This window comes from Artemia sp. Qi Xiang Cuo, chromosome 5 (genome assembly GCF_049724085.1).
Source record: "Artemia sp. Qi Xiang Cuo chromosome 5, ASM4972408v1, whole genome shotgun sequence".
Classification (NCBI taxonomy): domain Eukaryota; kingdom Metazoa; phylum Arthropoda; class Branchiopoda; order Anostraca; family Artemiidae; genus Artemia; species Artemia sp. Qi Xiang Cuo.
In genome coordinates this window covers 75,794,853-75,807,540 of record NC_142798.1, presented here as the reverse complement: position 1 = coordinate 75,807,540, position 12,688 = coordinate 75,794,853, and the positions used below count along the sequence as shown (strand labels likewise).

At 35.8% G+C, this 12,688-nt stretch overlaps 1 protein-coding gene across 2 annotated transcripts in view; it reads right to left on the bottom strand.

The window, feature by feature from the left end:
• The window catches only part of NKAIN (Sodium/potassium-transporting ATPase subunit beta-1-interacting protein), a 46,194-nt gene extending 34,679 nt beyond the window's left edge, over window positions 1–11,515 (bottom strand). For both annotated transcript variants that reach the window (XM_089089005.1, XM_089089006.1), the window contains exon 1: window positions 11,375–11,515. In XM_089089005.1, coding sequence (XP_088945131.1) covers window positions 11,375–11,422 — 48 coding nt within the window. In that variant the 5' untranslated portion in view covers window positions 11,423–11,515. The remainder of the gene's footprint in view (window positions 1–11,374) is intronic.
• Between the last annotated feature and the right edge of the window lie 1,173 nt (window positions 11,516–12,688).

The following is a 12,688-nucleotide window of genomic DNA, read 5'->3' as shown; positions in this document are numbered from 1 at the left end:
ATTGCCGAAAGCTTCCGGGGATCAACATACTTCAAATTCCCACATAATTAATTATATTTTATGACTTAATCAAACACATATACTTTGTAGAGGGTTTGAAGGGGTGGTAGCCTTGTTTATACGTTGCCACTTTATGCTCGTTTTAAGTTTTGATTATTTATTTTTCATTCTGTTCGTTTTGGGTTTCATTTATTCATTCGTAGCAATGTTGTTTGCTGATGGATTTACTGCATGACTTCATTTCGTCCTGTTTTAGAACCTATGCCGCTTTTAAATTTTCTTTGAATTTTTTTTTTAATTAATGTTCGTTTTTTTTATTTAATAAAAATAATAAAAAAATGTTAAACTATGTTTAATTAATTTTCCGTTTTTTCTTTTTGTTGACATTGATTTATTATGTGCTAATTAAAGAAATATTTGTAAAGTTGTTTTGGCTTTTCTGCTTAAAAGCAGAAATCTTGGAATAAAATCGATCGAACACACGAGTCGACACAATCAATTCTATTTTCGAATCAATGTCATTAATATTTTAGTCTGAGCCGACTAAAAGCAGCTAGCAGCTGCTAGCTGCTCCAAACCTAGCAGCTCCTTTTGGTCTGAGTAGAATCCCAGTCTGTCCGGAAAAAGGTTTTGGTCAGTTTTTAAGAAAAACAACAAATTTTGTTTCAAGCTATTTGTGAGTTTTGTTTAGCCTACAGGTTTTGTAAGTCACATTGACCTAGGAACTTATATTCGGCCCATATTTGGGCCCTGTTTTTGGAGAAAGACAACGAAAGATTTGATTATATATTAGGGTTTCCCTGGTTCCTGAACTTGTGGATATAGATTTCAAGGCGTTTGAACACAAATTTTAGCCCTTTTCTACCCTCATATTTGACCAACCGAATAGATTGTACGGACAGAAGTTCCAATCTGATCGTAAAAAGTGTTGTGGCCCACTTTCCAAGAGGGGAGGGGCCATACTACTCATATAAATTTATTCCTATGCAATAGGGCCCTCTTAGCCCAAGAAAATTACGGTTATAAGTTTCAAGGCGTTTAAAAAAAGTTGTTGGCTCCCATTAGCGCCCAATTTTTGGGCGAGCCTTTTTTTAATTTTTACTTTTAGTGCATAGGCCTGCTTGGCTCAGGGATTTAGTTGTTCAAGTTTCAAGGCGATTGGACATGCCTGCCCCCAATTGACATAGGTGGTATGGAAAAAAAGTTTAAAGCGGTTCACCAGTCCAATTAGAGGATTTTCCTAATGGGCCAGCACACATAGAAAGTGTATTAATAGGAAACTATTTTTCGATTTTTTTTTTTTTAAAGGCTCCTTTGGACCAATTGAACCGCAGATTCCTCATGTCATCCACCAATATGTTGTGTATGCAAAGATGCATGACGTTGTTGTCATGGATTTTCTTTCCGTATGCTTGATACACGCACGGCTGACCAAATGAATGAAAAAAATATCTTTAAGACGGACATCCTGTCGCGTGATTTAGCTTCAAAATACCAGAAGTCTAAATCAGAATGAATTCAGTATGCAAATAATGTAATGACACCTGGTTTGCGTGATACATAAACTTGTCAGCTAAGAGTGGGCACGTGAGGAACATTCAAATCCTACTCTTTCAAACTGAATTGACTATTTCTGGGGCATGTGCCGTCTAAACAAAATTTGTTGAAGTACCAAGGATATCATTTTTGATGTCCTTGGTACGCATTTTGAAAACTTGAAACACGTTTGAAAACAAAATGAAAATTCCCCCTCCCGACTCCATCTTAGTCTATTCAAACCTGAAAACCGAGATTTTCTAGGTTTTCTTTTGGTTGTTATTCAATTACTAAAATTTTTCGTTGCCAAAATGCTGTCCTTTGTTACCACACCAGATCGTAAGAAGAAACAAAATAAAACTTCTTGTCAGAGGCATCGCTATAGCGTTACCTATAGAAAAAAAACCATAAGGTTTCGATGTTTTATTTCTTCCCTCACGGGCACTTCATATGAAAGAGGTGGTCGTAGGAACTTCGAAGGGGGCTCATTCAATTTGAAATCGGAAGTTCTAGTGCCCCTTTTAAGAGTAAAAATGATTGGAGGGCAACAACCCCCCATGCCCTTTTTCCCCAAACGCATCTGATCAAAAATTTTGAATTAGCCGTTTTGTTCAAAATAGTTCAAAGGTCAAAAAACTTTGCATTCGGGGTTGAAAGAACCCCCAACGACCCGGGGGCAAGTTATGTTGAAAGTTAAGCAAGTTGCCTATTGTTAACATATAGGCTAATATTTTTATGGAGGCTCATTTGACTGGAAATCGGAAGTTCTAGTTCTCTTATTAAAAGAAAAAGTGACTGGAGGGCAGCCAGCCCCCCCCCCACACAAACCCTTTTCCCCAAATGTATCAGATCATGATTTTAAAATTGCCATTTTGTTCAAAACAGTCCATAGGCAATATAACTATCCCTCCGGGTTTGGAATCTCCCAGTCCCCAGGGCAAAGGGCTGTAAGTCATGCTAGTTGCCCATTGTTAACATATAAGGTTTTCATGGAAGGAGTGGTTGTAACACTTTAAAGTGGACTAATTCGATTGGAAATCGAAAGTTCTAGCGCCCTTTATAAGAGCCAAAAGTAATCGGAGGGCAACTAGCCCCCCACCCAGGCCCTTTTTTCCCCAAATGCATCCAATAACAGGTCGACTAATTATGTCTCCAGGACTGACAAACCCTCCTTCCAGCCCCTGGACAAGAACTGTAAGTTATCCATATTGCCCATTGTTAACATATAAGGTCTTTTATCAAGCAAAGAGGGCATATTTGATCCTGGGTCCCCAAAACAACTTGGAGTATTACGGCGAAACTCTAATGAAATGTTGAGAAAGATGTCAAACACAATCAAAACGCACTTTGTCCTTGCTGGTTGTGAAAAGAGAATATCAGCAATATCTATGGAACAGCTGAGGGTATTAGTTTGAAACTTTCAAGACGTGTTGAGGGGATATTTAAGAGACTGGAGGGCAACGTGGTTCCCCCTCCTTTTGTCCTTTTTATGTGCCCCCTCTCTATAAAAATGATCGAAATTTAGTAACTAACATTTTGTTCAAACTAGACAAAAGGTGCAATAGCTATGGCAGGGATGCCATACCCCCACAGCCCTGGGGCAAAAACTATAAATTATGCAATCAATAAATTGTTTACATGCAGGATTGAACATTAGCAAAAGCGGAAAATTTGATTCTGGGTATATACGGAAAGGCCAAGGGTATTAAGGTGAAACATTGGAGAACGTTTTATAAATCTTCTTTTAATTTTGCTTTAAGTTTCAAGTCAATTGAAAAAAAATGTCTACCTTTCTAATGAAAATTGGGTAATAAGTGGTATTGTTGGAGGGACAGACAACTGGGCAACTTTTTTGCTTTAAAAGTTGGTGGCGGGGAAGTGTTAGACAAACCATCAGTCCACTTTGGTTCTTTAAAAATACAGATTGGAATTCCCTTTATAAATCTGGTTCAAACAAGATGCATCATCCCCATTTTTCTGATGGCAACCAAGTTGGTCTACAGCTTGAACTTAGTTAAAACACTGCAGTTAGCCTAGTTAGTTGGTAGCTTTTGGTCTTTAAAAGAAGCACTAGAACTTTTACTTTTAATTTGAATGTGCCCTCTCCAAGTCATCCCTTCTATAAAAAGGGACTGGAGGGAGAAAAAGAATGTGCGACATGTTGTTCTTTACTAAGACAATACTGCTGTAACGATTCAACTTACAATAAATCAGACAGCCTTGCCTCCTAGTGATTAGGAGAGCATTAGCCTACAATTGATATGTCCAGCTCATACAGACTTTAAATAATTGAAACACAAGAATACAGTAAAGCCAGGACAGAACGACAATATACAGAGAAAAAATAACAAGAGGTTTCAGACAAAAGACAAAATCTACAACCTGTTTCACAACATTAAACATGCATTTGCAAGTAATTGTGACGTATTTTTGACTAGTTTAACAATGCTAATGCACACTTGTTCCTCAAATCATGCAAACTGGAAGTCTAAACATGATCCCAGTTCAAACAAGATACAGCATGTCTACCTCTCTGCTTTAAAAGTTGGCAGTGGTGTAGGGTATTGGACAATCCACTGGTCCACTTGGGTTCTCTAACAACACAGATTGGAATTCTTTGCATGAATCTGATTCAAATACGATGCATCATCCCCATCTTTCTGATGGTAACCAAGTTGGTCTACAGCTTGAACCTAGTTCAAGCAGTTTGCAGTAAGCCTAGTGAGTCTGCAGCTTTTGGTCTTTAAAAAAGGCACTAGAACTAATATAATGTGCCCCCTCCGAGTCATCCCTTCTATAAAAAGTGGCTAGTGAGAAAAAACGATGTGATACATATTGTTCTTTACTCAGATAATACTGTTTTAATGATTCAAATTGTAACACATCAGACAATCTTGCGTCCTACTGATGAGTAAAGCATTACAATTGGTATTCCCAGTTCATATATACCACAAATAATTGGAAAACAAGAATGCAGTAAAGCCAGGAAAGAACAAAAATCTAAGAAGTAAAAGAAATTTGACTAGAGGTTCAAGACAAAAGACTGGCTCAACCCCAATTGACCTATTTGGATGAAAGCTAAACCAGGCAAGGAGTAGAAAATGGCATAACAGTAAAATTAGCCAACATCTTATGATTGTATTTTGCTTCTTTTCTTTTAATGGAAAGTGATAACTTCAAGAAGATGGTTGCAGTAATAAAAAAAAGGGGGAAATGCAATAATTGTCATGTTTCACAAATTCATGCATATCTCTTGCCTGTGTGAATAGTGTCCTATTTATACACTTTTGGTTTTTGGTAGCTTATTTTTGCCCTTTTATAAGTACTTGGGTTTCTTGATTAAAGTGTTGAATTGAAAAATTTTCAATGGCAAGTCAATATCCTTCTATGAAACTTTTATATACTATATTCTGCTTTTTAACTTCTATATATAACTTCTATTTTAACTTCTGTATTTGCCAAAGATTTGCAATCAAGAAGGTCTGAAGTCCTTACAACTGTCCTAAAAATTGGAAGTCATTTTTAAACACTAAGGGTATATACAATGCTTTGTCTTAGCAGCAGTAGATCAAAGGACCCCCTCCCTTCTATGGTTTGAAATATTACTTGAAAAAAAAACCTGAAATAGCACACCATTTTTAGTGACAAACTGATTAATCTATAAGTGCAGAAATTTTTAACATGAACTGTGAAGAATTTACCCTTAATTTGCTTCTAAGAACAAATTAAGCTAATTAGGGTAGAAACTGGAAGCCTGTTAAGAACACTTGTATTACATATCTGAAAAAAATATAAATATTTTTAATTTTATAACTTTAATAAATCATATAATAATAATATTAACATTTTGATTACTAAATATCAGTATATATATATTGAACTGACAATGCACATTCATTTGTATTTTTTTTTCGGTAAAGTGGAAATTTTGTTCTGACCTTGGGAAGGCATAGGGGTTTTGTTAATTTCTGCTCGTTTTGAGTTTGACTTGGTAATTTATTGTAATTTCTGTTCGTTTTGGGCTTCATTTGTTTATCAATGCTGATTTGTGGTAGTTGCACGCTTGCTACATTATTTGATTTTATTTGTACTCATTTTTTGTTTACTGAACTTCATTACTTTGTTTTGAAAAATTAATTTTTTGGAGAAATTTTTTTTTTTTATTAATTTATTTTCGTTTTATATTGACATAGTCTTTTCAGGGAAAAACAAAATAATACTTTAAATCTTTTCGTTTTTTTAAAGATTTTATAGTTTGGCCTGCTATTTGCATGCTGGAGAAAATTTTTCAGCAATTTTTAACAACATACACCCTTTTAAAAATCTGGACACAAATAGTAGTGTTTAATTTAGTTTCATAACTCCTCTAGTTGACCTGAAATGGAAAACTTGATATCCTTCGCAAAATAATCTGTTTACTTTCTTTGATAGCTTGGATACACTTATGCTATTTTGATTGGTTAAATTTTAAGAGCAGAAGTAGCCCCGAAAATTTGAACATAATACCCTCAGTCGTTCTTGAGATATTGCTGAGATGCCTTATTGGGAATTAGCATTAACACAGTGCATTTTGATTTAATCTTAAGGCAACATTAAGTTTTTAAACATAATGGGCAAATGGGAGGGTGGGCGTGGGAGGGGGATTAGTTGCCTTCCAATCACTTTCGACTATTAAAAAGGGCATCAAACCTTTCTATTTTCAATCAAATGAGCCCTTTTCAAAGTTTCCATTACAACTCCTTCGATTCGAAGTGCCCTGGTCTAAGCAACAACAACAAAAAAAATAATACATTATACCCACATCAATCTTTACTATAAAAATGTCAAGCCTTCCAATCACTTTCGACTATTCAAAAGGGCACCAGGCCTTTCAATTACCAATCAAATGAGCCCTTTTTGAAATGACAACACTTTCTATAAACACCTTATATGCCCCAGGGCATAAATTACAACCCTTACCCTAAGGGCTGCTAGGGTGGTTGACATCCTCTAAGACCTAATTTCCAGAACTTTCAACTACGTTAAACAAAATGGCTAGCTCAAAATTTTGATTGGATGTGTTTGGCAAAATGGTGGGCATGAGAAGGGTGATAGTCCCCAGGGCATAACTTACAACCCTTGCCCTGAGGGCTGGGGGGGGGGGTTGTCATTCTCAAAGACCTAATTTCCAGAACTTTGTACTACATTGAACAAAATGGCTATGTGAAAATTTTGATTGGATGTGTTTAGAGGAATGGTGGGCGTGAGAGGGAGGTTAGTTACCCTCCAATCACTTTCAACTATTAAAAAGAACGCTAGCCCTCTCAATTTCCAATTGAATGAGCCCCTTTTGCAGTTTTACAACAACTCTGTCTATAAAAACCTTATATACCCCCAGGGCATAACTTACAACCTTTGCCCTGGAGGCTGTGGGGGATTTGTCATCCTTAAATTACATAATTTCCAGAACTTTCAACTACGTTGAACAAAATGGATATCTCTAAACTTTGATCCAATGTTTTTGGGGAAATGGTGGGCGTGAGAGGGGGGTTAATTACTCTCCACTCACTTTTGACTATTAAAAAGGGCAATTTCAATTTCCAATCAAATGAGCACTTTTTGAAATTTCTACAACAACTTTCTATATAAACCTTATATGCCCCCAGGGCATAACTTACAACCCGTGCACTGAGGGCTCTGAGGGAGTTATCTATGAGTATAACTTTCTTTTACAAAAAAATACACCAACATATTTACAAATTACAAAAAGATATGTTTTGCAAGGTTTCACTTTTATAGTGCAAAGGCTGTTAGAGGTCAGTAGCCACTAGAGAGGTGCTTTAAAGTACCTTCTCACCTCAAGAAATCATTGATGCTCTAGATACAGTTCTAAGAGTTTCCTTTACCTAACTCAACTATTCTCCAAGATAGAAAAATCCCCTACACTAGAATTTAACTAAATATTAAGGCTAATCAAATTCTTAGTAAGAAAACAAAATAGACAAATTTAACTTCAAATAACTTCAGCAGTAATTTAACTGCTGAAGTGGTGACTAGATGTGTAAATAGCCTACTGGGCAGACTGGTTTACCCTAGTCTATGTAGCCTAACCTAGGCAATACGTTTATACTGTTTTTATAAGATAAACTTACATATGATCTCTGTTTTACAAGGGAATATATGCAATGGATAATGTCTAAAAAATTCTGTTCTAAAGAATGTAAAAATAACATCCAACCACACTTAAGTTTTGTATAGATTGCCCAACTAGTTAGCTAATTGAAAGGTCTTTTTAAGCAAACAAGACATTATCCAACTAGAGAAATAATTGAAATTTAAAAGAAAAACAATTTTAGCACATTAATCAGATATAATTAGGCATGAGAGCCAACTTGGTGCCTTTAACTAGGTGGATAGTACTTTATCTTAACCAGGGCCATCACATATCCCCCCCCCCCAATGTTTTTGGTCACTTGGTAAAAAATGAAGCTGGTAAAACCATGGCAATTTGCACCACAATTTTTCTGATGCTGCTAAAATTCTTTGTTTGGTTTGTTATAGACCACAAAAAAAACTGACATGTCATTTACAGAAATTCAAACTTGGTCAGTAAATGCAGTTGTTTTACCAACTCTTGTTGTAATTTTATAGATGGTGCCATAATTTTCCATTTGGTTAAATAATTAAAGAGCATTAAAATACGGACATGATACATACCAAAATCTGAATCTAAGTTGGTAAATGCAGCAGTTTTACTAACTTGTGCAGTGATTTTACATATTGTATTCAAAATGGACATTATGCTAATTTTCTACAAAAACAGTTGGTAAAAATGACCAGCCAGTTGGTAAAACCTCTTGATCCTCTCTCCCAAACATTTTGGCTAGTGACAAGCCTGATCTTAACTCTTCTAATATATATTTAACAGGGCAAATGATTAAATTCTTCATGCAAACTGGTGATAATATCCAACTATAACTAAGAAAATTAATTATCTAGTTAGTTGGATATAGTCATCTGATTACATTGATAGTTTACTTTTCTGCTTATTTGAAAATATATTAGAAGGGCTAAGATAAAGCATTATTTACCTAGTTGGATGTTCATTATATACCTAAAAGAAATAATTATCTAGCTAGTTGGATAGTATCACCAAATTACCCAAAGAAGTTACTTACCTGTCTAGTTGGATAATATAAGACACATTAGAACAACATATTAGACCTATTCACCTAGTTAGATGTTGATGGATTGCCTAAGATAATTAATAATCTAGCTAGTTGGATACTATGTCTAATTTGCAAAGATAATTTACTTATATGCCTAGTTGGATCACATAAGAAAGACTACTTCTTTTTAACTTTTATAATAATAACACAGGCTAAGACAAAGTATTATCCACCCAGTTAGATGTTTATGCTGTATATTCATAACTGAGGGTATCATCCATAACCAGGGGCGTCGTTTGGGGGTGGCAAGGGGGCAGTTGCCCCCCCCCCACTAATGTGGAGGATAAAAATATTATACATCCCATGTTCTTTGACTATCCAGATATAGACCCCTCTTGCCCCCCCCCCAATAAAATTGCTTCCTGTCCATAACTGAGGGTATCATCAGCTGTGTCAAGCTCTTTGCAGATGATACAAAGCTTTTCAGGCCAGTGGCAAAACATGAAGATGTAACCATCATGCAGAGCAACATTAACATGTTGAATAGGAATCTTGAGAGCCTAGGATTAAGCTTCAATGCTAAAAAGTGCAAGACATTATGGATTGGACCCAAGCCAAAAAACACCAATGACACCCTCACATTAGCAAAAACAAACACTGTCTCAGTCATATCAAACACTGATTGTGAAAGAAAGTTGGGGATCCTTATAGACTCAGGGCTAAAATTCCACCAATACACAGATCTCATTGCAAATAAGGCAAGCAGGCTGGTTGGTCTAATCATGCAGTCTTTCAGGCATTTAGACACTAAAACCTTCACCAGACTCTATAAAGCCCTTGTGTGACCAACAATTGAGCATGAAACAGTCTGGGGTCCCTCATACACTGGTGATGCTACCAAAATTGAAAAGGTGCAGAGACATGCCACCAAACAACTCCCTGGACTAAAAGAAATGACATATGAAGAGTGCTTGGAACAAATGAAGCTGTAAAGCCTAATCTATTGAAGAAAAAGAAATGGCCTGATCTAGACTCTCAAATCCAGAAAGGATCTAGATAGAACCAAGTTTGACAAATTCTTTTGTAGTCAGACTAATGTCTATACTAGGGGTCATTCTGCAAAAATCCAGTTAACAAACAGCATCAACTAGACAGAGATCTTCTTTCTGGTCAGTTAGAGCAGTTAAAGACTGGAACCCATTACCCAAAGAATTAATGTCAGCACCAACTCTAAACAGCTTCAAAAACCATCTTGACAAGCATCTACAGAAAGAAGTGTTTATTCATAATACATAATACAACTGGAGTACACTGGACTCGTCCATATTGCTAGCAAGTGCGATTTAAGGTAATTTAAGGTAATAACATATATATATATATAGCCTATATATATATATATATATATATATATATATATATATATATATATATATATATATATATACATAGGAAATTCTAAGATATGCTATTATCCACCTAGTTAGATATTCATGTTATGAACTAAGTTCAATCCTTATTGAACTAGATAGGCTAGATATTTGGTAAAGTCCTACAAAATCATATTATTGAGTTAGTACAAAAGTGAATACACCATTTGATGCTTTTTTTACGCTGATTATGTATATAATAAGCATTTCAATCAGAAATTAGTGTAACACCCCCCCCCCGGTGAAAAGCCACTTCCGGGGTTGGTTGGGTTTTGTATCGCCGATATAGGGGGGGGGGGGTGGCTAAAATTAATTTCCAATAGAAATGCTTATTATATTCTTAACCAGCATAAAAAAAGGCATCGAATGGTGTATTCACTTTTGTCCTAACTCAATAATATGATTTCGTAGAACTTTACCAGAAATTTAGCATGCAACATAAGACAATGAAATAGGCCTAGGCCCTATTTAGCTAGGAGGGCATATGCATAAAATTCTTATAAATAGTATTATCTGCCTAGCTTAATGTTTTATTTTGACACTAAGTATAAAAGTTGGATATTATTTTAGGTAAAATTCTACTTTAGCTACTTTTGGCTATCTTGGGAAGGGGTTAGGTTAGGAAAATGAGACTTTCAGGGATGGGTTTACAGGCTATAGTATGTCCCAGGGAGGTATTTTGAAATAATTACCTCCACTCCTTCTCCCTCTAGAGGGTCATGAAATTTGCCTACATGACAGGTCTATACCCATTGAAATCTTGACAAAACAACATTTTACCTTAATTTTTAGTTATCAGTTTCTTTTTCTTTGGCTTTAGCTCTGAAAATGCAATTTCAGTTGTTTGAGCAGAATTTTAAGACATATAAATAGTTTATTTCCAAAATTTAGGAAATGTATTTGCATATCTTTAAAACTTTATAAATTGGGATTGAGCAAAGTTGTGAAGCTGAAAACAATTTTGTTGTACTTCATTTAAGCAGAAGATCTGTTTTGCAAGGTTTCACTTCTATAACTCACATATTTTTAGAGGTCATCAAAGGTCAGGACCCTCTAGAGGGAGAAGGAGTGGAGGTGGGTACTTCAAAATATCTTCCCAGGACATACTTTAGCCTGTAGACCCATCCCTGAAAGTTTCATTTTCTTAACCCAACCCCTTTCCAAGATAGCCAAAAGTAGCTAAAGTAGAATTTTACCTTATTTTTACATTCTAGGCTATAGGATAGGCCTAACAGAAATCTTTAATGAGAAAGAAAAACTAACCAGCTGGAGAAAGGTCAGAGAAACCAAAAATATCCGTGCATTACACATTACAGTAGCTGTGAAGAAGCTTCAGTCTTATTCCTGCCTTTATCATTGTAATAATTTTTCCAAGTATTGATAAGGACTGTAGTAAAAAAGCAGCAGTTCTTCTTCTTCTTCTTCAATTATAGGCTTCGGATGAATCCATTTAACCTTTTTCGTATTGTATGATTATGTCAGGGGTGTCCTGGGAAATCAAATATAGAAATTAGACTATTATTATTCAATAATAGGCTTTATACATCATTGATGAAACCACCTATATTTAGGCAGTTAAAGACAGCTTTGAACAATTCAGCATCATCAGTTGAAGAGTGTCTCCTTTGTGTTAGTTGGTCAATATTAGGGGTTAGCTTGAGGCGCTTGAGTATAGCAGTATAGCAGTTCAAAATTAAAAGGAAAAAACATACATCTTCTTATTAAAAACGTCTGATGGTTGTCGCCGATAGTTAATGGTTCGTTTACACATTGTGGAAATTCATGCGGATTTAGCAATCCGTGCGGAAATTCCGTCCATTTTCGTGCTAGAAAAAATCTCTAGCTTTCCCCAACGTTTTGGTCAAATCAGGACGGAATCTTGGCAAGATTTTTAAATGAATAAAATCATGAGCATGGATTATCAAAAACTACACGATCTTATAACTTTGGTTCAACGCTACGCCCAGCTTCTATGATCCTGCGCACCCAGGCTATAAGAAAACTGAGAAAAACGGTGTCATTTGGCTCTCTATTGTTCAACAGTTTTCAGAAGAGGGTAAGAACATAGGTCATGCTGTTGTAATAATTTGAATTCTTCGCCTTAAAACGCAGCGTTACTTTAGCCATAGTTCGAACAGATACGGACGGATTTCCGCATGGATTTCCGCAATGTGTAAACAAACCATTAGCAATCCGTGCGGAAATTCCGTCCGTTTTTGTGCTAGAAAAAATCTCTAGCTTTCCGCAACGTTTTGGTCAAATCATCAAATCAGGACGGAATCTTGGCAAGATTTTTAAATGAATAAAATCATGAGTATGGATTATCAAAAAATACACGATGTTATAACTTTGGTTCAAGGCTACACCCAGCTTCTATGATCCTGCGCACCAAGGCTATAAGAAAACTAACAAAAACGATGTCATTTGACTCTCTATTGTTCAACAGCTTTCAGAATAGGGTAAGAACATAGGTCATGCTGTTGCAATAATTTGAAATCTTTGCCTTAAAACGCAGCGTTATTTTAGACACAGTTCGAACAGATACGGACGGATTTCCGCATGGATTTCCGCAATGTG